The sequence below is a fragment of the Rattus norvegicus genome, chromosome 2 (genome assembly GCF_021556685.1).
Source record: "Rattus norvegicus strain SHRSP/BbbUtx chromosome 2, alternate assembly SHRSP_T2T, whole genome shotgun sequence".
Classification (NCBI taxonomy): Eukaryota; Metazoa; Chordata; class Mammalia; order Rodentia; family Muridae; genus Rattus; species Rattus norvegicus.
The window spans coordinates 180,304,981-180,330,501 of record NC_141535.1 but is presented as its reverse complement, the minus strand read 5'-3'; the positions used below and the strand labels follow the sequence as shown (position 1 = coordinate 180,330,501).

The 25,521-nt window shown below is 38.4% G+C and overlaps 1 protein-coding gene across 2 annotated transcripts; it reads left to right on the top strand.

The window, feature by feature from the left end:
* Positions 1-8,059: 8,059 nt before the first annotated feature.
* Lce7a (late cornified envelope 7A) lies at positions 8,060-9,291 on the top strand. 2 transcript variants are annotated; one of them, NM_001433347.1, is given in 2 exon segments: positions 8,060-8,099; positions 8,732-9,283. In NM_001433347.1, a coding segment is annotated over 1 exon segment (288 nt). In that variant the 5' UTR covers positions 8,060-8,099; positions 8,732-8,752; the 3' UTR covers positions 9,041-9,283.
* The last annotated feature ends 16,230 nt before the right edge of the window (positions 9,292-25,521 follow it).

Sequence of the window (25,521 nt, the reverse complement as noted above, 5' to 3'; positions counted from 1 at the left end):
ATCCCTTTACCTGAAGAACACTGAGAAGACCTGAATTTGATTCCCAGTCCCCACATAGCTACTCACAACCAACTGTAACTGCAGTTACTGCACTGAATCCGACCCTCTGTCCTGGTCCCTGCTAAAATCAGGTATGCATGTGGCATATATATTCTGAAACACACACATAAAATAAATCTTTAAATAAATAAGTAAAATTAAAACCTAACAATAAAAAAGTAGCTGTCAGTCTCCTCCTCTCTGACAAGTACCAGATACCACCATGACACATGTCAGTCACTCACCATAACTACTTTCCCAATGTTGTACATTCATACTGTTTTTATCATTTGCTACCAACACAAAGGGTAGTGAATATCTCATTGGGGATTATTCAGTTTTAGAATACACTTTTAGAATTGGAATTCTAGAACTATGGACATTTCAAACTGATTTTGGAGAGGTGTAAAAATGATTACATTTAGTAATATCATACTTCCCTTTAAGAAAAGGGATTTCCTCTGTTTAACAAGAGTAGGTCTTTTGTTAAAAGACATTTGTAGTCAAAATAGGAAAACTTCATAAAAAGAAGTTCCTGGAAGACTTGACAAGTATCTTAGTAATTGGATTGTCATTAATATCTATGTTTTTAAAAAGTTAGATACATTCTCCTTTTGACTGAAGAAAAATAACTATTTTTTGAACAGCAGTTTCCTATAAACATGGATGTGTTGCTGTTTAGATATCTCTGTTTAGCTGATAGGTTTCAAAATACTGATTTTAAATAGTTGACACATTTGTGAAGCTTTCTGGAAAGAATCCATGAAATGAACAGTGTAAGTGTTTGGGTGACTGTGTTTATCATATGTATAAAAATTTTCTCTAAAATATATTTCTAATAATCATTGAAGATAGACCTTTTCCAAACAGCAATGAAACAAAGTGTGACAGAAACTAATTTTAACAAGAGTGGTTCCTAATATTTTAACCTATTCATGATTCCTAGACAGTCCAGAGACTCCTTGCTCTTGTCACACTGCTTACTCCAAATATTTACACATACCCATACACAGACACACAGACACAGACACAGACACAGACACAGACACACACACACACACACACACACACACACACACACACACACACACTGTTTTGATGCCATCATATTCACTTCAAAACATTTATGGAAAATAAAGTCAGTGGTTAGGTGATCATTTTGGTTCCTAAAGATTTGTGCCAGATTCATAATTTTCTAAAATGTTTATGTTCATAAGAAATGCTTATACTGTGAGTGTCTTTGAGTATGTCAATATTATGGTTTCATTTTAATGTTGAAAATACAGCATACCTTTGTTTTATACCAAAAAATTAGAAAACACAATTTCATACATTTCACAAAGTTGCTAATACAGATAAAATAGACAGACATGACAGATAGATGAGTGATGGATAGATAAGATAATTAGATAGATAGATAAATAGATAGATATAGATAGATAGATAGATAGATAGATAGATAGATAGATAGACAGACAGACAGACAGACAGATAGATATCATGCATGGAAGAAAAACAGACAGAATGACTGAAAGAAGACAGGTAGACAGAAGAGTTGAAATGCTCACTCCATAAGAGAATGTTAGCTATGTGAGGCAATGCATGGTAGTTAACTTGACTTAGCTATACCACTCAATATATGTTTTAAAACTGATTGTACAAGATGAATGGATACAATGAATATTTGCTGCTTAGAATACATATTCAAATTTACCAGTTCATAGGGACAACATATTGTTCTAGCAAAGGAAGCTCTTTACTTGCTCTTTTCATGGCTCTTTAATACCACACAACTAGTTCACTTTTGAGCACATTGCAACTTTTGGTTCTCTGCCTTCGATTTGATTCATCCGTTTCTCTAGAGATCCCTGGGTTTGTACTTAATTAAAAAAAATATATGGGTATGTGTAAATATTTGGAGAAATGAAAAAGTTAGGTTTCCATTATTACTAAGTCAGATGTAGTGGTGCATGTCTGTAACATAAATACTGAGGGGTTTGAAGCAAGAGGATTACAAATTCAAAGACAGCTAGTAGTAGTAATAATAATAATAATAATAATAATAATAATAATAATAAATGATGATGATAGCAAGAACTTTTCTAAGTACCGTACACATGCTGCTGACTTAATTCTCATAACATTTCTATGGAGAAAAATAATTGTCATCTTTGCTTTACAGATCAGTAAGTAATGCAAGAGTGAAGTGAAAGTTTATGTTTCACAGTTAATAAGATATGGAGCCTGAATTTGATGCAAAATGATCCAATTGCAGGCATTAAACAGAGAAAGTGCTGTAAGCAGCTAATTTGTGTTCCCTCTGCTTCTTTATCCAGGCTTAAACACGAATGCTGGTTTGATAAACAGTTGACCTTGGGTTTAGTATTGATCCTGCTCACATTAGAACTCCACACTTTTAGATGACTTCTTTGAAAATTTAGTTCTCATTGTAACATAAAAGCACATAACCAAAGCAAATAAGGTATTTTATTTGTGAGTAGCTTGGTTAATAAAATTTTGGTAAGAATGAACTACACATAATTGCATTTTAAAGGTATTAGCAATATTCTTTACTATCTGTTCATATACACCTATTGGGGAAAAATCCTAACCAAAACAAAGAAACAGACAAAACAACAACAAAAACTTAAAAAGGAGATGAAAAGGGTTGGGGAGCTTCCTTAATGGCATAATGAGTTCTAACAAAAGCATTTTCATTGAAGTATCAAAGCCCATTGCAAGGCATGAAAACTTGATCAGACAATCACACTTAGTATTGGCTCAGGACTCTGAGGATGAGCAGTTTGGAAGATTCCTGAGTTTTGTACATATTTTAAATATACATGAAATTCTCCAAAGGACCTCAGAGGAACATAATAGGTGATAGAAGAAATGTCATCAGATGTTCTAAGATTGTGTCCCTGCTGTATGGGACACTGAGACTTTTCTTTCTTTTCTTTTCTTTTCTTTTATTGCATCTTTTAAGAATCACATTTTAAATGTTATTCCCTTTTCCGGTTTCCCCTCCAGAAACCCACTATCCCCCTACCCCCTACTTTTATGAGGGTGAACCCTCACCCACCCACCTACTCCCTCCCACCTACCTGCCCTGACATTCCCCTACACTTGGGCCATCCAGCCTAGACAGGACCAAGTGCCTCTCCTCCCACTGAAGCCTGAGAAGGCCATCCTCTGCTGCATATGTGGATGGAGCCATAAGTCCATCCATTCCTGTGTTCTCTTGAGATGGTGATTTAGTCCTTGATAGCTATGGGGGGTCTGGTTGGTTGATATTGTGTCCTTCTTATGGGGGTGCAAACTCCTTCAGCTACTTCAGCCCTTTCTCTAACTCCTCCATTGGGGACCCTGTTCTCAGTTCAATGATTGGTTGGGAGCATCTGCCTCTGTATTTGTCAGGCTCTGGCAAAGCCTCTCAGGAGACAGCTAAATCGGGCTCCTGTCAGCATGCACTTCTTGCCATCCACAATATTGTCTGGGCTTGTTGGCAGTAAATGGGATGAATCCCCCAGGTGGCGCAGTCTCTGGAGACTTTTCAAATCAGGAAGAATTATACAGAAAGGATTTTAAGAATGTATATACTAACTTCTAATTCTTCGGAGATTATACTCTAACAGGTCTTAGCTGAGGATGAGGGCTCTGCATTTGAAATGACTTCCTCCTATGGCTCATGAGCAACCAGATGTGGAATTCCTAATCTGTTACTGAGCCAGGGTGAAGGCTGAAAGCAAAGCTTCCCTATGCCAGGCAGTTCCTTTCTTGAGTGGCCCTAGTGCCCTGGAACCTAGAAATTGATATATATATATATATATATATATATATATATATATATATATATATATATTTGATTTTGAACTTTGTAATATTCTATTTTTCATAGGCAATAAACCCAACTCTGCACTGTTAAAAGAGGAAAATAAAATGTGGAATATAGGTATTTTATACAGAAAAGTGAGGATGTGGGAGGTGACTGATTTTAAGTCAATTTCATAAAAGTGATGGGAACTGATGATGCTGAATAGATCTTGTCCCTTCTACTCTCTGTGAGACCCATGGGTCCCAGACACTGATTACAGATTATGGTTATCTTGTGCCAAAATGACACACACTAAGCTTCACATGTGCTTCCTGTTCTTCTCGCCTGTGGGAGGCTAGAAGTTTCAAAGGCTGACCCACCGCTCAGGCTAAAGGATGGTTCTGCTTGTTTCTGCTCTTTCATCATTTAGGGATTAGCTTGATAAGAATCTCATGCATGCAGATGCTAGCCTGGGTTGTACCTCACCCTTCCATTAAAGAAACACCCAAGCCAGATAGGAATCTATAACATTCCTGAGTCCTTAGGCGGGCAGGGTAGTGAGGAAGTGCACAGGCAGATGAGTGTGGAGTTGGTTGGGGAATGGACCAGCTGTGGCCAAGCAGACCTTGACCCAGCACAGACTCTCCTTTCTTTCTAAAACCAACTCCTTTCCATACAAGCTGATTAGTAAAGAGCTCTTCACACACCTAGCTCTGGTTTACATCAAACCAGCAGACTGCCAGACAACATAAACAATTAAAAATTGAGAATTAATGGCATTTTAGAATAGAACTCATATTTCTGAGACTTTCCTTCATCAAATTTACTCATATTATCACTTTTAAGTTTTCTATTTTTAACCTCATGTTACAGATTGGCTTTTCTTTTTTTAATGTGTGTGTGGTCTCTCTGCATGTATACCTGCATGACAGCGAAGGCATCACATCCTGTTAAGTAGATGGTCATTAACCACCATGTGGTTGCTGGGAATTGAATTCAGGGCCTCTGGAAGAGTAACCAGTGTTCTCAACCATTCAGCCATCTCTCTAGCCCTGGCCCTTTTACTGCTCAAAAAATGCGAAATGACATATGAGGGGCTCGGATACCAAAATCCTGATACCTAGGTGTATGCTTTCCCAGCTTCTCTTCCACATAAAGCCGTGAAGTTGAGGCAACAAGCAGTGGCAGAGGTAAGGTGGGGGAGGAGTGGCCATCAGAGGAGATGATGGCTGAACAACTTCCACAACAGAGTTCCAAAGAATATAAGGCAGAAGTCCAGAATGCCCAGGGTAAAGCTATACAGCACAGCTCACCAAGCACTTCTTCCTATCTGCACACCGATGGTCTCATGTTTTTTTCTCCTGCTCCCAATATGATTATAATCCCTGTTTCCTAGACAGACTAAGCTTATACCCATCTCAGTGCTGTGCCTGGGTTCTTCTTATCCTCAATCCCGAATGCCAGCTTCTCCTTCACTCCAAATGAACCCCAAGCAATTCCCTAAATTCATCTTTTGTGGAAGTTCCACCAGAAGTAGTTTTTGTTATGGGGCACACCCAGCCCTCCCCTATGCTGAGGTCTTTAATGCTTACCTGTCTAAGTCTGTGCTGAATCAGCGTCATGACTTCACATACTAGAAAAGCTAGAAGAACACAGCTCTTGTAATTGGGGCACCAGGATTTGAATCATACTTGTATTATTTAATATTCTTTTTTTCCTTTTGCAAAAAATGTTTATCAATTCTATTTTTGTATAAAACACAAGGGAGAGACCTGGCCAATCAACGCATGACTGACCACAGGGAAAGGAGTTTATCAATCTTCGAGAGTCTAAAAACATACAAATGTGTCTTTTGTCTACAGCAATTGTCTATGCTTTCTCACACACCAATATTATTTAATATTCTTAAGATTTAGATATTTTTATTGGTATAAGGTGATTGACAATAAGAAACTTCCAGTTATTGTGCAGACTACTTGATGGATAGGAGATTAAGAATACATTTCATTTCTCTTTGTCTTTCTCAAATTACCTCATTTCTTCCATGATTAAGAAAAAGAGCTTATTATTTGGGATCATAAAACTCTGTCCATATAGGCAAATCACTATGATTAAAGTGATGCTTCAAAAGCTGTTTCAAGAAATAAATAAAGTAACATTAAACTCCATAAAAATAAACTTTTGTGGAGTTTTCTATTGTTGAATCAGTAATTCATCGATAGCTTAGATCAGTATAAAATAATACTATTTTTCAATTGTTTAAAATAACTTGCAATGTTTTAATGGGGATCATTGCAGAGAAGGAACATAATTGGTCTATATCTATGGATATGGGGTACTACACTTAACTCACCACTCTCCTATCCAGGACAGGCAAAATCCAGCAAGTATTAGGTAGACACACAATATTGTTTGATACAGCAAAAGAAGCTGTTAGTGATCTTCTCTAATAAAGGAGATGAACAAAATATCAATATGAAATTCCCTCTGCACACTGTGACTACCCTTAAAATATTCTATACCCGTATGTGCTTACTACCAGCTATTGTCTCTCCCCTAACAAGAAGCATATAACTACTCCTATTTCAGCTCTATGTTCAAAAGAAAACTAGATCAGAAAAAAACATAGTATGAGGTCTGTGTGTTAGCTTTCTGGAACTCTGATACTAAAAAATGACAATAGACTTGAAGACATCTATGAGCTCACCTGGTCCAGATGTCTCTGAATACCAAGAAAAGCATCACAGCTAGAACCAAACTCCTTCAAAGTTCTTGCTGCTGACCAATACCAATGAGACAACCTGCCAACAGCTTCTCAGACCTGCCCCAAATTCTTGTTGCTGATCTGGCCTCCTAGATGCTCTCGCTCTTTGAAAGAGTGAAAGGAACACCTTGGCCTCAGTTCACCAAAGCTCTCATCAATTCATTGAATGACAGGTATTGTAAAAGTACTGAGGATAAAGAGGCACCACTGACATTTTCTATGTAGGAACAATGGTATATGTTGAAAAATAAAGATGGGGTTATGGAACACTGGATATGCCATAGGGGTATTATACAGGAGAAATAAGACAATCTAGGTTCAAGATACACTGAAAGGACTAGAGAAAGGCATCACAAGAGACAAGGTGCTGCTTCTCTACTATAGCACAGGAAGTCATCAAGGAGGGTTATAGATGTAAGTGACCTTGGAGATAGAGTTGGAAGTTGATGCACTTTACACTTTATAGCATCACTACACAGAAGCAGCAGCCTTGCCCATCTCAGGGGAGAAGGGTACGCTAGTTTTATGATAATGTCTACCTGCCAAAATACTTTTATAATTTTGTTTTTATTTTGATAGCAATTAAACATAGTAGGGTGAATTCACTGAAGGTTGAAATGCTGTCTGTTGTGTACTGACAGCCTAGAGAAGCAGAAGTTTATTAGTTAAAAAAGAAAGGTTGAAAGAGTGGGCTAAGCAAAACAAACAGGTTTGGGAGTGGCATGTGGGAATAAGGAGAAATAAGGGCAAGGCGAAAGGAGATTGCAGAGAGTGCACACAAGCAAACTGGAAAGAAGGTCTGTGAATACAAAACAATGCCTAGGTCTGTAGTCAGGATTTGGGGTGCAGAATTTCTTGATCAAACATTGCACAGACTTTGAGCATCTCTTCTTTCTGTCTCTCGGTACCTTAGTTTGTGTGCAGTGGAAACAGTAACCAATATCTTTTCCAGAAGTGTCTGTCACTTTATTGCTCAATGTTCTAGGTGTTTTTGTTTTCCAAATCAAATCTCCAGAGCTCCAACTAGTGTCATAAATGCTCTTGTTATTGGTTCCAAACTTGGTGAAATCTACAATTCCCTATCTGCACCCTGAGCTGGACTAGCAACTGTGGATTTCCATTTGCTGCCCCATTTGCTTTGGGTTATTTCAGGAAGTATAACTTCAGTCCCCAAGCTTCTTTCTTATAAACATCTCTGTAAACTATGATCTTCTTCCCTTTATGGAAATATTAACAAGGCTTGTGGAGAGAAGAGATGCCCTTGGAAGACACTAATAATGAGCTGGTAGTGACCCAGAGTGACACAGTGACAAAATGACAGAGCCACTAGCATGTGGGTTGTTGTCATCACAGCCACCTGATCAGCAAACAGTTTTTACATCATCCATGGCTCATTCTGAGTTTGGAGCAGTAGATGTATAAAAGACTTCCACTCATAGGGTCTCCTCAGTTCCATTGCCTGCCTGATTTTAAGAGAATAAGGTGAGTCCTCTTACCTATCTAATGGCCATGTGAGGGAGAAATGGCTTGGCTATGGCCAAACAAAATGGTTCCGACCAGTCCATGATGGATAATGAGCAACAGCTAATGGGTAAGTTCAGGCACAGAAAATTAAGAAGATGAGTCAAAAATGTCATTCTAGAAAGGGTAAATGTTATCTAGAGATTAGGGTGATTGAAGTCATAGAGAAGAAACTATTGGAGGAAATGAGCCGACAGGTACTCAAGAATAGAACTCAGCCAGAGCCTATGACATAGCAAAACAAAAGAATGAGAGATTGTGGAGGAAGGTGATGTAATAATCTACTTGGGCTTAAAGTATGATAAATACACAAAGTACAGCATAGGAGAAAAGCTAAATAAAGGTGTGTGAAACCACCGAGTACTTCAAGCAATTGAAGTAAGAGTCTTGGAACAGTGAGGAGAAGGCTTACCTAATTCTGGCTTACCCACTGATGGTCTTCTACATCAGGAAACCAGGGCTTCTCTGTTATAATGACACAGTTTCCAGACTCACAGATTTCATTGCAGAGGTTCAGGTTTCATAGAAAATATCAATGCAAAACAATTTGTACTCACTGGCATATTAAAATGTTTGCATGTTTTCCCCTTTAGGACAACTGAAGTTTGTCCAAGATGTCCTCCCAGCAGCACCAGCAGAAGTGCCAGCTCTCTGCTAACTGTCCACCCAAGTGCCCCCAACAAGGTCCCCGGGCTCCTGCTTCATGTCTGACTCTCACTGTCCCTTCAGCTCCTGCTTGCTGTGTTTCTACCTGCTATATTTCTGGCTTGGGAAGCAGCTGCTCTTTAATATCACACCGGTTTCCTCGGTTCTACCTCCGCCAGCCTCAGCATTCTGAGTGTCCTGAGAAAGAGTCTGCAGAATGTTCAAGCTGTTGCCACAACTCTGGAAACTATAGCTGACCTGCAGTTTTTGAGGAAACAAAGAACAATGGCCCAGGACCAGCTTTGAGATGATGCTCTTCTTCACTCAGCCTTCCTCACTCTCCTGAAATAGTTGCATGGATAATGGGATCCTTAATATGTTAAGTACCTGAGGCCTCCTGGCACTGAATCTGCTTCTAGGCAAAGAAGAAGGTGAAAGTCAACTGTTTCCCTGAGCTTCACAAGTACACAGAACAGAAATAAAGCTTATCTCTGATAGTACCATTAACTTGTTGATGTTTATTGATTTTTCCCAGTAGAATCTGAATTGATCTGCATTGATTCCTTAGCCAGACTCCACAATGAACCAGCCAAGCCAGAAAATTCCTTACAGATAGACCTAGAGTCTGAGCTCTTTAGAGGGCTGTGTGCAGGAAAGATAATCAGGAAAGATTTGGGCAGATGTTTCCAGAACACAAATGACCCAATAATACTAATGCTTATGCTGCTGCTGTTGCTGCTGCTGCTGCTGCTGCTGCTCCTGCTGCTGCTGTTGTTTCTGCTACTAAGCTGTTCTGCACAGTGGATATTTTGATGCTGAGACACTGAGTGAGAGTGTGTGATGCCCAAGAAGGAGATGGCACAGGGACATCTGTACTTCTTATACCTTAGTTAAAAATTCCATGAAAAATATTCTGAACATAACAATTTAACTGAGAGACCCCGCATATTTCCATACAGGAACCAGAGTTAGTGAAGATCTGAAAAGTGTCCAGGTAAAAAGACACCTGTGAGACTTGATGTAGTCTCCAACACATGGTTGTGGCGCAAGTGGAACCATACCACCAGACAGAAGAACTGGCAAGTTAGAAGCAGATTCAAAAGTCCTGGTAAATTTCATAAGTAAGAATGGTAAGCATTAGAATCTGCTCCCAGCCAGACTACTTGTCCTGGAACATATGACCACAACACCTCACTAAGAGGACAATAGCAACTGGTCAATCTCATAAAATCTAGAGTTCTCCATGCTAATGAGGTATCTAGACAGGTCCGGAGTGTTTAGCCGATGAACTTCCCTTACTGCAAAAGATATGTAATCTCTGGTTTACCCTGAGTTAGACGTATACATTTTCATCTGCCATGAATAAAACAGTTCGGACAAACAAGGACTGTCTCCTTCATCAAGGATCGCCGTTAGGGTCTAGCCCAGCCTAGATCTCCTATGGAGGGCCTTTCTTCTAGCCTCTCCATACCTTGGCATTTTTTCGGAGCTAAACCAGACTCTGCCTTGTACTGGCCTCAGTGCAGACTGTAGACCCGGTTCCAAACTTCCCGAAGTCCCCAGTGGTATTTAGGCATACAGGAGTTTGAGAACCATAGAACCTGTACCAGACCTCACTGTTTCTCACCCGGAAGAACACGGACTGGGACCTCTATCCTAGACTGTATTCTGCCTTCCCTGAGTGACATTCTGGCAGGGCTCTGGTTCCCAGTAGTAAACATACATGAAGTCTGTTGTCCCTCTGTTTTGTCCCCCTTGAAGCAGGGAGGCCGAAACAGCGGTTTGATACATGGTCGTCTCTTTTCCTGTTTTATTCAAGGGAACAGAGGTCGTGCGTTTAAGAAAAAATTCTCAAAGCACTGTCCTTTCCAGTCCAACAGTGGTCCACAAGCAACAGCAGTGCTTTGTCTAATCCACCCTCTGGGACTGTTTCTTAGCATCAATGTTGAGATAATCTGGTGTCCATAAGGTTGGCGAGAGAGAGTCTATACATATGAGAGACTCTATACCATGTCAACATTTGTCTATATAAAATTAAGTGATAATTTTAACCACAAATGTTGCAGGAATATGTCATTATGATCGATAAATTACAAGTCATTTTTTCACTAGCATATAATATATAGTTGAAAAAAATAGGCTACCTCACGTGAGAAAACTAGAAAGACAAAGATTGTGTGAGCCCAGAGAACATGACCTTTAACCTGGGCACCGGTTTACAGGCAGAATATCTGGAAACTGTCAGCTTGATGCATATTGTCTAATGGATAGGAAAACATTAATATGATTTTCTTATTGTTAATATTATCATAAATTTGAGATATATTCAATATTTTAAATTTTACATTTTTCCTAATCAAGTTTATCTACCTCTGATGTGTTACAAAGAAAACCCCTCTTTATCAACTTATAGTAAAAGTATGTTGTTTGTATTTGTCTAAAAACCAAAAGTATTAAAAGTTAATAATGTAAATGTCATGTATGCCATGTATAAATGATCTTAGTATGTATGCCATGTATAAATGATCTTAGTAATTATTTTTACAGAAGAATAGAATAATAAAATCTAATTTTTAGCAAGAAAGAACATGTACTTCTATTTTTTAATGAATCTACACAGGTCTTACTCTAATAATTTTAAGTACATTATAATGGAATGAGAGAAAAAAATTGAAAGATGGGACAAGCAAAAATATTCCCTGTGGGTCATTGTGGTCACCATTCAGTGTTATACAGAGTTTCTTTTGGGGAGAAATTTGCTGTAATGAACTAAACCTTTAGTAGTGCAGCAATGTTTACAAAGTATAAACATGTTTATAATGTTTACAAAGTGTAGCTCTGAGAGATACCGTACCACAAGAGGGCAGTAATGAGTTACATATTTGGCATGCTATTTTTTACATTAACGTATACAGTTGAGAAAATAAGATGGAAACTTCTCATTCGTATGCTAAATAGGAAGGCATCTAGCGCCTTGTCCTGACTTTTAAGGACAGAAACAAAATCCACAATGACAATGAATACTGCATTGGTTTAGCTTAAAGGTTTTTTTCTTTTTCAGTACATCACAACCACACTCTCCCCAACTTCCACTCCTCCCAGTTCTCTTCTCCCATCTCCCCTCTTCCCAGAGGGAAAGATGCTCCTCCATTTCCCCTCAGAAAAGAGCAGGCCTCCCAGTGATATCAACTAAGCACAGCATAAGAAGATGCTATAGCATAGGAAAAAACCCTCATAACAAGACTGGATGAAGCCACCCAGGAAGAGGAAGGATTGCAAGGGCAGGAAAATAAGTCAGAGACTTATTCTTTCCCACTCTTAGGAGTTCCACAAACATCCCAAGCTAAACAACCCAACATGTGTGCAGAAAACCTAGTACAGTCCCATGCAGGCTGTTGTCATTTCAGTCTCTGTGAACCCTATGAACCATGTCTAGTTGATTCTTTGGGTCAGCTTCTGTTATACTTGATTCCTCTGACTCCTTCAATACTTCCTCCCCCTCTTCCAGGACTTCCAAGATTTAGTTCCACCTAATGCTTGGATAGGGCTTTCTGAGATAATACAATTGAAAATTCTTATCATTTGCAAAATGTTGCATGATATTTTCAATACATTTAAATTTTATTAAAAGCAGTAAGTTAATGAGATAATTTAAATATGGACCCACTGGGTTTTTGCAGTAGAGTCTGCAGAGCGATGGGTCTCAGTGTCTCTGCAGTGGGTTCAATCAGGATATAGAAATTGTAGAGGCTGTTAGACCAAGGAATTTTTCTGTATGAATCACTAACAGTAGGAAAGATGAGAACGACTATAAGATATGAGAAAATGGCTGAGAGAAACTAGCAAAAAAAGACAGATGTGGGGGGTTCATACTCTATTAGAAGTGGTGTGGTTCAGCCAGAACCAAGCAAAGACACTCTACGGTTCAGCTAAACCCCAGGCAGGTCTAGAGGTCTAGGCAAACAGTAAGTAAGCTTCAGGACAGCAGGGCAGCAAGAAGACTTTACATCTTTGATGTCTGGGCCTAAACTCCACATAACAGTGGAAACACAGAACCTTCAGAGCAAGGAGGCTTGAAGAGGTGCCATAGTTCCAGTAAGACATTCTTTCTGTATAAGTGGCCAGCTGGATACATTCAGGACCTGTGCAGGTAGAAAAACTATGAAAAGGGCATCCTCATTTGGTGGATGAAAGGAATTCGTTCGATCTCATATATACTCCGTGTCATGGAAATTGGCCATCAGATGGCTGCTCACTTCTAGATGCTTGCTTTCAATCTCTCTTTGTACAGTGTTATTATATAATCTTCTGTCCAGCATGCTTTGCATCAGTTGTATTTAAGGAACAAATCTTTATTAGAATTCGGTTATTTACCATAGAGTACATATCTGAAAATTAATTTGGCAATAAGATAATATAATTGACGCCACACTATTATAAACATTCATGGATACAAAGCCTCAGAGACTTTTTGAAATTTGTCAGATACATCTATTAATGGAGCACAGTTGCTTACCCTTCGGGACTTGCAAGATCACATTTTTCCACCAGGGGGCAGCACAGCTAAGCCTTAGACTTCGTAACATAAGTAAGTAGAAAATAATCATTTGAACTTTCTTTCTCAGCATCATTATTACCCTGAAGTGGCTTCTAACTTACTGATATTGCTGAAGCTCATTAGACCAAAGGGAAAAATAGAGCAACTCTGGTTACCTTCAGGAATCATTGTTTTTATAGTTTAGACAATCCCTAGTGGAAGTCAGAGTTGAATTCGGGAAGCTCTGTGAGGCATGAATCTGTAATCCTAGAATCAAATCATGAGGAAGAGGATACATCATAATGCCAGCAGAGGGCAGTTGTGAATTTGAGTCAAAGTCTGCAGCTCTTGATTTGATTCTAGTTCCTCTGGGAAGACACAGATCTGCCACACCATTTCAGGCCTTTTCAGACAATGTACACAAGATAGTTCACAGTATGCAGAACTAAAGATCGCCTTGAACTTGTCCTGATGATGTTGATAACCTACACAAGAAGTAAGGACTTGACTGGCTCCAGAATAAACTCATATCAGCACCAAGCGAGAAGGAAAGAGCAACCAGAGCACTTGCTGGGAGGTTATTGTGCTCAGTAAGTACACTTGTGTTTCCCTTGATTGTTAAATGAAAGCTATGTAAAAGCAGCTTTGGGTAGTTGCCTACTCAAACTAATATTTCTACAAAATTTATAATGCAACAATAAGCAGCTACTTTGGAAGAGACTCATCTCTGAGTTTGAATCCCGACCCTGAAGTGCCTTTACAGGAATCCATACATCTCCCAAAGTAAAGGCTTATGGGAAGGGTCCATGATAAACATAGGCCAACAGTGCATCTGGGCTAATCCAGATGGATAATTCATCTTTGTGGACAATGAAAAACAGATTGAACAATTGAAAAGAGGCTCTGAATATGACAAGCAGTCTGATATCATCTTCAGAGAGATTATCTAAGAAAGTCTTGTACTTTTAGCTACCTGAGATAACTCCCCCTTACCCCCTTGCTCCTGCTTGCTGATTGACCATGGATGCTCTCAGAAGTCATTAAAAGTAATTTGCTATCTTTGCTTGGATGGCAGCCATGCAGATATGCTTAGTTCATTGAATTTTTCTTTTAACATGCATTTATTAGAGTTCAATGAGAGTTCAATAAGGCTATAATAAACATATAACTGAATTTTTACTATGTTGAGGAAAATTTCTTAATCTGAGAACCATGAGTAAGAACCATAAAATATCTAGTGAACATTTCAATACAGTATAAAGTTATTATAGTTAAGCAATGGGTTTTTGAACCATGAGCATATAGACATCAATACAACACATTAGGAAGGTTAAGAGCTGAACCCAGCTCTCTATAACACACACACACACACACACACACACACACACACACACACACACACCACACCACACTAAGCACACTAAGCACACATTAAGCACATCCTTAAATCTGTTAAGTTTATTCCATAAATAATGTTGTTACAATAGGTGACTATCTGAAATAAGGGGAGTTTTTGTAGGATTAAAACATTAAAACATTCCTTAAGAAATTCTGAGGTCCACATCATAAGGAAAATAAAAAAATTCTTAGAATAATTTTCTGTAGTTTTAAAAATAAATATCCATTTTATTATTATAACACAGAAATAAAAAGCTGTACTTTTAAATATGAACATTTTTGTCTTACTGAAAACTAGCAGAATAAAGAGTTATAACACATACTGAAAGAAATTTTGGATATGGATATAATATGAACAGTATAAGCCACAGTAAGATTTAAAATTAAGTAAAATGTATAAGCAAATATTTTCCTCAAAAATATTGTAGTTTCTCTATAGACAAAAAAGCATAGCAGAGAGGACCTTGTAGTTCCAGCCTTCCCCTCAACACTCCAACTCTTTGTGTCAACTGCCAATACCCACAAGTACTCTCTACCTGGGAACACACTGGTCACTTTGGCCTGGGAAAGAGATCTTCATACCACTTATTGTTCTTTATTGCAAATTACCATGTCTATCATTAGACTTGTAGCATACCATTTGAGGGAGCCTGTCCTCCCTATTTGCTTTCACTCCTTGGGAACTCTGTTTCATTTCATGGAAGACACAAATTTCCCCAACCCTGTAGATACATTCAATTCCCTGCCCCTTTGTAACCATTTGCTGTTCTTTCATGTAGGCTGCCAATAACCTAAGAAACATTCCACATGGCACACCCTATGGCAACACCTGGAAGAGGATCAGAAGCATTCCCTATTGGGCAACGCACAGCCATCACATGCTCCAAAGATCAAGTGAGGGCAACAGAAACCAAGGAAAGCAATACCTACCCAACAAAGACACGAACAGATATCAGCACCTACAATCATAACCAACCTTAACTCAGATTCCCAGGAACAAAGACAAAAACATAATCATTAACACCCATGGCAATATGTCTACACCATAACACAGAAACCCTACAACAGTAGCCCTGAGAAATACAATATAGCTGAAGCACAAGATAAAGACTTCAGAATAGTTATGAGCATGCTGAAGGACCTCAAAGAAGACATGAATAAATAAATCCATTAATGAAGTCTGTGAAAACACAAAAAGAGGAATTAAATGATAAAATAATGCAAAAGATAAAAATAAAAACAATCACTAAAGGAAAGCTAAAAGGAAGGAAAGTGAGGTCAAGTCAAGTAAAAAAAAAAAAAAACCCAAAACCTCAGAGGTAAGGTTCATCTAGAGTACAAGAGATGGAAAAGAGAATATCAGGTATTAAAGACACACCAGAAGAGGGGATACTTCAAAGAAAAATTTAAATCTAAAAAAATGCACAAAAGTTATAGGAATCTGGGACATGGCGAAGAGAAAATCTTCAAATAGTAGAAATAGAGGAAGGAGAAGACACTCAGGTCCAAGGTATGGAAATTATTTTTTAAAAATATATGGAGGAAACTTTTTTCTAACCTAAATAAGCAGATGCCTTCCAATGTTCAAGAACTGTACAAAACACTAAATACACTTAATAGATAAAGAAATTTTCCACAACACATAAAACTGAGAATGCTAAATGTATGAATATTAAAAGTTGCAAGGGGAAAAGACCAAATCCCATTTATAATAAACCCATTAATATATCACCTGATTTCTCTGTCAAGAATCTAAAATGCAGAAGAGCCTAGATGGATGTTCTATAAACCTAAGAGAAAACTGATGCCAGCTCAGACGACCACACCCGGAAAAACTTTCAATCACCATAGATAGAGAAAGAAAAACAATGATGCAACCAAACTTAAGCAGTACCTAACCACAAATCCAGCTCTATAGAAGGTGCTAGAAAAACAAAACAAAATAAAACAAAACAAAACGTAAGCCTAAGGAGGGTATCCACACCCAAGAAAACACAAGGAATAAGTAATACCAGACCAGCAAACCAAAGAGCAAAACAATCCTATACCATAACAACAAAATAAAAGGAGTCAACAAACATTTCTCATTGATATATATTAACATTGTTAGCTTTGGTATCTGCTTTATAAAAAACAAAAACAAAGAATAACTGTTTGGATTGGAAAATAAGATCCATCCTTCTGCTGAATTTAAGATGGTAAAATACCCTTTGCCATCATAGATACCAATAGACAGGTTATCCAGGCAAGAACTAAGCAGAGAAATGCTGGAGCTAAGTAACATCAGAAAACATATGGACCTAGCAGATATTTAAAGTCATTTCACATATTTGGACCTAAATCAAGACTCTCTCAATAGATAAGAGAAGATTGAAATAATGCCTTGTATCCTACCTAACCACCACAGATTAAAGCTGGATATTAAAAACAACAAAAACAACAGAAAATTTACAACTCAGGTAACTGAAAAACTTACTATTGAATGAAAAATGGATCATGACAGAAATTAAGAAAGTAATAAAAATTACTAGAATTTTATGAAATTCAAAGAAACATACCCAAAAGTATGGAACACAATAAAGGTAAGTGCAAGTTCATAACATTCTAAATGCCTATAAAAATAAAACTATCTCATGTTAGTAACATAGTGGCATACCTGAAAGTTCTAGAACAAAAAAAAAAAGAAAGAAAGAATACCTTAAAGGAATGTACAGCAACAAATAGACTCAGGGCTAGAATGAATAAAATAAGAACAAAAACAAACAATACAAAGAATCAATTGAATAAAAAGTCTGTTCATGAGAAAAGTAATAAGATGGCCAAATTAAATTAATTAATTAATCGACAGAAGAATATCAAGATAAAATTTGAAATAATAACAACAGAAACTGAAGGAATCCAGAGCATCATATGTACATAATTAAAAATCTGTAATCCATCAAATTGGAAAACATAAAAGAAATGGGATCTTTTTCTTTTCTTTTATTGGATATCTTTTTCTTTACATTTTAAATGTTATCCCCTTTCCTGGTTTCCCCTCCAGAATACCTCTATCCCATCCCCCCTCCTTCTATGAGGGTACTCCCATACCCACCTTCCCACTCTCTCCTGCCTCCCTGCCCTGGCATTTCCCTACACTGAGGCATCAACTCTTCACTGGACCAAGGGCCTCTCCTCCCATTGATGCCCGACAAGGCCATTCTCTGCTACATATTCGGCTGGAGCCATGGGTCGCTCCATGTGTACTCTTTGGTTGGTGGTTTAGTCCCTGGGAGCACTGGGGGGGGGGTCTGGTTGGTTGATATTGTTGTTCTTCCTATAGCGTTGCAAACCCCTTCAGCTCCTTCACTCCTTTCTCTAACTCATCCATTCTCGATATGTACCATCTACCAAGATTAAATCAAGATCAAATAATCATTTTAAACATATCTACAATAATTAAGTCTCTTATCATGAAAAAAGCCCAGGACCAGAGGGTGTTAGTAGAGAATTCTATCAGACATTCAAAGAAGAATTAACACTAATTGTCTTCAGATTATTTCATGAAATAGAAACAGAAAGAATAGAGACAAATTCTTTTTATGATGCCACAGTAATCCTTATACCTAAATCCTGTAAAGACCCAATAAAGAAAGAAAATTTCATTTCTCTTATAAATATGGATATTCAATATTTGCAATAAAATACAAGAACACATTACAAAGGTAATCCAAAATGATCAAATAGGCTTTGTTCCAGTGGTCTGTGGATGGTTCAACACACTCAGATCAATTAATATAGTCTACCAAGAACACAGACTGAAAGACAAAACCAAATAATCATTTCATTAGATTTCAACAAAATCTAACACTCCTTCATAATAAAAATTCTGAATAGGCAGTTGGGCAGTGGCGATGCTTGCCTTTATGTCAGCACTCAGGAAGCAGAGGCAGATGGATCTCTAAATTTGAGCCAACCTGGTCCAGGATCGCCAAGGTTACATAGAGAAACCCTGACTCAGAAAACTGAAAAACTTTGAAGAGTCTTGGAACACAAGGAATATACCTCAATATAATAAATACTCACAACGATAAGGCCACTGTCATTATTAACTAAATGGAGAAAACCTCAAAACTTTTCTGCTAAAACCAGGATGAAACAAAGTTGTCTATTCTCTTCATACCTATTCACTATAGAACTTTAAGTCTTAGCCAGAACAATAAGACAAGTGAGGGAGATCAATGAGATATCTGTAATAAAGGAAGAAATCAAATCATTGTTCTCTGTAGACAACATGATTTTATATATAAAAGACCATAAAAATGCACTAGAAAATTTCTAGAGCTGATAAATACTTTCATCAAAGTAATCGAGCACAAACTTAGTGTACAAAGCCCTCTTATACATAAATGACAAATAGATTGAGAAAGAAATCAGGGAAAGAACACCTTTCATTATATTCTCAAAAAATATCTTGAGATAACTCCAATCAACCAAGTGAAGGACTAGCATAATAAAATCTTTATGACACTGAAGAATGAAATTTAGGAAAATATAGGCCAGAAAGATAGTCCGTGCTCATAAATCAATGGTACTAATGCAATGAAAACTCATTCTATCAAAAGCGATATACAGATTTAATGCAATTCCCACCAATTCTACATAGGCATTGCAAGGAAAATTTTAAGCTATATATGGAAACATTAAAAAAAAACAGGATTGCTGAAAACAATTGCTAAAAGGAGTAAAAATTAAAAAGCAAACAAAAAAAAAACCCAAAACAACAACAACAACAACAAAAGTGCTGGAAGTCCCCCCACCCCCGATGTCATATTGTACTACAGTAACAATGGTCATGGCATAAAAAGACATCAATCCATGGAGTCAAGTGGAAGATCTAGACATAAGCCCACGCACTTATGAATTTTTTATTATAAACAATCCAAACATACACACTGGAAAAAAGGCACCATCTCAAACAACTGGTACTGATCAAACAGGATGTTTGCATGTAGAGGAAAAGCAAATATATTTACATTTATCACCTTGCAAAAAACTCAATTCAAAATGGATCAAGAACTGGAACATAAAGCCAGATATACGGAATCTGATAGAAGACTAAGTGAGGGATAGTCATTGGGACAGGAAAAGACTGCTAAACAGATACCAATAATGCCAACATTTAAAGCAAGTAATAAGTGGGACCTTGTGAAACTGAGAAGATCTGAATGGTGACAGACACCATCACGCCAACAAAGCAGTATGCTACAGAATGGGGAAGTATTTCAGCAATTACACACCAATATATGTGATATACTTATCATATTATAGATTATATATACCCAATATATACACATTTAATATATGTGATATACATATATTATATGTCATATATATATATATATATATATATATATATATATGGACTACAAAATGTGAACATCAAAAAAACAAATAACCCAATCAAAAATGGGATACAGATCTAAAAATAGTGTTGTGAAAAGATGAAATATAAATGGTTGAGAAACAAAGCAATGTTCAATATACATAGTCATTAGGGAGATGCCAATCAAGACTACTTTGAGATTTCATCTTAGACCAATAAGAACAGCCATGATCATTTAAAACTAGTGGCAGGCCATGTTAATGAGGATATGGGGTAAGGAGAACATTCTCCATCTCTGATGGGAGTGAAAACATGTATAGCTACTATGGAAATCAGTGGGCTGGTTCCTCAGGAGGATGGCGATAGATCTACCTCAAGATCCAGCTATGCCTCATTTGGACATAGACTCAAAGGATTCTACATCCTATTACAAAGACACTTGCTCAACTATGTTCTCTGATGCTCTATTGACAATAACCAGAATTCAGTTAGAACTAGAATTCAGTCTAGCTGACTGTCAATGGATGATTATACAAAGAAAATGTGGTATATTTACACAATGGAACATTATTCAGCTATTTAAAAATGAAATCATGAAATGTACAGGCAAATGGATGCAGCTAGAAAAATCATTATCTCTAGTGTGGTAACTCAACAGCTAAAGACAAAAATGATATATATATATATATATATTCACTTATATCATGTTATCTGTCAAGTCTTTGATAAGCAGGTTACAATTCATATAGCCACTGAGGTTAGATATAAAGTAAGATGAGGACACAGGGAAGGGGTGGGTTTCACAAAGAATGGGAAACAAAGTATATAGTTATGGATGGATGAGGGTGAGAGAGACTGGAATAGGTAGATGGAACAGAGAGAGGGAGGAAAATGTGAGCAAGATATGGAATATGGGAAGGACAGCTGAGGGTCATTTGAGGAGTTCTATGAAAACCTACTCTAGTGGAATGTGCTCTGTGTGTGTGTGTGTGTGTGTGTGTGTGTGTGTGTGTGTGTGTGTGTGTGTGCGCGCGCGCATGTGTGTGTGTGTGTGTGTGTGCGCGTGTGCGTGTGTGTGTTAAAATTTAAATGAAGACATCAAATAATGCAAGACGACAAAGCCCCAACTAGATAACCCTCACCACCAAATAAAACCTTCAGTGCCAGAAATGGGTTATGTCTAACTGAACTATAGCCCAAAGGGGCCTCATAGAAGCCCCCAAACACTCCAAGCTAGTACAAAGGCTTTTGTTTCTTTAAAAACAAATGATGTCTTTCTGTGATTGGGTTAGCTCACTCAGGATGATATTTTCCAGTTCCAACCATTTGCCTACGAATTTCATAGACTCGTTGTTTTTGATGGCTGAGTAATATTCCATTGTGTAGATGTACCACATTTTCTGTATCCATTCCTCTGTTGAAGGGCATCTCGGTTCTTTCCATTTTCTGGCTATTATAAATAAGGCTGCGATGAACATAGTGGAGCACGTGTCTCTTTTATATGTTGAGGCATCTTTTGGGTATATGCCCAAGAGAGGTATAGCTGGATCCTCAGGCAGTTCAATGTCCAATTTTCTGAGGAACCTCCAGACTGATTTCCAGAATGGTTTTACCAGTCTGCAATCCCACCAACAATGGAGGAGTGTTCCTCTTTCTCCACATCCTCGCCAGCATCTGCTGTCACCTGAGTTTTTGATCTTAGCCATGGGGGGAGGGCGGCAATGGGGGGAGGGTTGGGAGGGGAACACCCATAAGGAAGGGGAGGGGGGAGGGGGATTTTGCCCGGAAACCGGGAAAGGGAATAACACTTGAAATGTATATAAGAAATACTCAAGTTAATAATAAAAAAAACAAAAACAAAAACAAAAACAAAAACAAATGATGGTAAGGTCCTATTGCTGAAAACAACACCCATATAGCTCATTGAACAGAGAGAAGTTAGCGTGGTGCCCACTCAGAACCTTAACCTCTAATGACTAGAGTTTGTTTTAATGGTAGGTATTCTGTAACCTACTAGAGAAGAAAAGTAAGGAACAACTCCACTACCAACCTTTAACTTACAGTGAAGACTTACCTGCATGATATGCTGGTGCAATAGTGGCACAAAAATTGTGGACACAACCAACCAATGTCTAATTGAATTTAAGGCCCACTCTCTGAGATGAAATCCATGGTTAACAATGCTGTGGTGTCCAAGGAACCAAGATTTGATAGGCCTAGGTGAAAACTAAATATTACTTTTCTGCTAAAGTAATGTAGTAATAAAATGACTACTAACAACATTTTGCTAAACTCAGTCATCAGTGCCATCAGATTTGCTCAGCCATCATCAGAGAAGCTTCCTCCTGCAGTATATTGGAAACAAATAGAGAGACCTACAACTAAATAATGTGTAGTTTTCAGAGAACTTGGGACACTCAGTCCTAAATGGGATGTTTCTATCAAATCCCTCTCCTCTGGGCTCAAGGAACTGTGTAGACAACGAGGGAAAACTTTTTTTTTTTATTAACTTGAGTATTTCTTATATACATTTCGAGTGTTATTCCCTTTCCTGCGTTTCCGGGCAAACATCCCCCTCCCCCTCCCCTTCTTTATGGGTGTTCCCCTCCCCATCCTAACCCCCCCTTGCCGCCCTCCCCCCAACAGTCTAGTTCACTGGGGGTTCAGTCTTAGCAGAACCCAGGGCTTCCCCTTCCACTGGTGCTCTTACTAGGATATTCATTGCTACCTATGAGGTCAGAGTGCAGGGTCAGTCCATGTATAGTCTTTAGGTAGTGGCTTAGTCCCTGGAAGCTCTGGTTGCTTGGCATTGTTGTACATATGGGGTCTCGAGCCCCTTCAAGCTCTTCCAGTTCTTTCTCTGATTCCTTCAACGGGGGTCCTATTCTCAATTCAGTGGTTTGCTGCTGGCATACGCCTCTGTGTTTGCTGTATTCTGGCTGTGTCTCTCGGGAGAGATCTACATCCGGCTCCTGTCGGCCTGCACTTCTTTGCTTCATCCATCTTGTCTAATTGGATGGCTGTATATGTATGGGCCACATGTGGGGCAGGCTCTGAATGGGTGTTCCTTCTGTGTCTGTTTTAATCTTTGCCTCTCTATTCCCTGCCAAGGGTATTCTTGTTCCCCTTTTAAAGAAGGAGTGAAGCATTCACATTTTGATCAACCGTCTTGAGTTTCATTTGTTCTAGGCATCTAGGGTAATTCAAGCATTTGGGCTAATAGCCACTTATCAATGAGTGCATACCATGTGTGTCTTTCTGTGATTGGGTTACCTCACTCAGAATGATATTTTCCAGTTCCCACCATTTGCCTACGAATTTCATAAAGTCATTGTTTTTGATAGCTGAGTAATATTCCATTGTGTAGATGTACCACATTTTCTGTATCCATTCCTCTGTTGAAGGGCATCTGGGTTCTTTCCAGCTTCTGGCTATTATAAATAAGGCTGCGATGAACATAGTGGAGCACGTGACTTTTTTATATGTTGGGGCATCTTTTGGGTATACGCCCAAGAGAGGTATAGCTGGATCCTCAGGCAGTTCAATGTCCAATTTTCTGAGGAACCTCCAGACTGATTTCCAGAATGGTTGTACCAGTCTGCAATCCCACCAACAATGGAGGAGTGTTCCTCTTTCTCCACATCCTCCCCAGCATTTGTTGTCACCTGAGTTTTTGATCTTAGCCATTCTCACTGATGTGAGGTGAAATCTCAGGGTTGTTTTGAGTTGCATTTCCCTTATGACTAAAGATGTTGAACATTTCTTTAGGTGTTTCTCAGCCAGAGGGAAAAGATTTTTAAGAGCCAGTAAAGAGGGAGGCCACCAACAAAACAAGGCCTTTTAAATACAACAGTACTGAAGCACATGTGAACACACAGGGTATGACAGCATGCACGTGTGTAAGCCAGAAAAGCTTCTGTGTGTGCAAATGTGTGTGTACTTCTCTGATCAGTGTTTCTTATGCCTTTTCTTTGGCTCCTTTTCTTCTCTTTGTTTATTCATCTGTTTTCTTTGTCTTCTTTTTTGTGTTTTATTTTATTTTATTTTTAATGTCTATTATTTTCTAGTGAGAGAAAGAAAAGAACCGTGTGGATTTGTATGGATGGGGCTGGGGAGAGGAGCTGGGAGAAGCTGGGAGAGGGGGACTATGATCAGAAAATAGTGTATAAAATATATTCCAATGAAAAATTAACATTCTAAAATTTATGTTGATTTTTTTTGTGTATTTCACCCAGGCATCCCAATCCTGTTCATCTCTTTGTTCTTCCAACGTCTACCCTCTGCCTTTGCAGTCTTACCCCCAAAAAAACAAATGATAAAAACAAAAAAGGAGAGAAAAACATAAGAAATGAAACATAAAATAAAACATCTCACTGTGGAAAGTATGGTGTATAATGGTGTGACTAAACAGTATACCCCCCCCCCTTTTTTTTACCAAACAGCTTTACTTGCCAATGTTCCCTGCAATGAGTCATTGGTGCATTCAAGATCTCTAGCTTCTGATAACTATGAATCTTAACTGGGGTTCTTGTATATCTGTTGTTGTCCTGTGTCATAGAGATTCTGCTGCTTATTTTTCTGTAGAAGCAGCCATTTCATGTACTCCAGCAGTTCATAAATGAGGTAGAAGCTGGGGTGAACCAACTCAAAGGCCTGGATCTGAGCCTGGGAGGTGGCTGTGTTGTTAGTCCACCAGCTTCACTGTTCTAGTGCCTCCAGGATCAACTCTCCTACTTGGCCCAGGCACAGGGCAGGACTAAGTCCCCTGCTTGTGGAGGGCAGCAGGAGGCAGAACAGGCTACCCTGAGATCATTCCCTCAGGGGGGTTCAATCATGCCCATGCTACCAGGGCCAGCTCTACTGTACTGCTCAGATGAGACAAAGGCCTGTTCTCACTAGTGTTATAGCTGGTAAGGGGCAAGGCCAACTCTGTGCAGCCCTCAGACTTCAAGATGGGACCAGGAGGCAGCCCAGACTGGATGTCCACATGTTCTTTGAGGGCTAACATGGAATACAGACATGGGATATCAACATAGACCTCTGCTGCTGAAAGGCCAGCCACAGAACTAAACATGGTTTTCAGCACAGGCCTGGACCTCACCATAGCTTCAGGTGGCAGGGCAGGCTACCCATATTAGGCTAATCCTCGTCAAGTTTCATTTCTCTAGTTCTGTCTCTCTTCATAGTATACACACCTTTCCCATCTCTTTAACTCCCATCTTTCCACCACACACTTGCTTATCATATGTGGTATAGTAGTGGGTTTCAAAAATGCTTAAAAATTAAAATTAAAATCCAAATCAAAAGAACAAAGCAGAGCTTATTACTAGTGAGAACCTGAACTACTTAAGACAATTTTAACATATTAAATTGGTAGAGAACAATGAATCTAATAACATCCATTAATCCACGAAGATGTAAAAGTTTGGGATTCTAGA

Bases quoted from the DNA above. Each gene is read 5' to 3' on its own strand.
- Lce7a (XM_087614935.1), top strand. From the start codon at position 8,753: ATGTCCTCCCAGCAGCACCAGCAGAAGTGCCAGCTCTCTGCTAACTGT.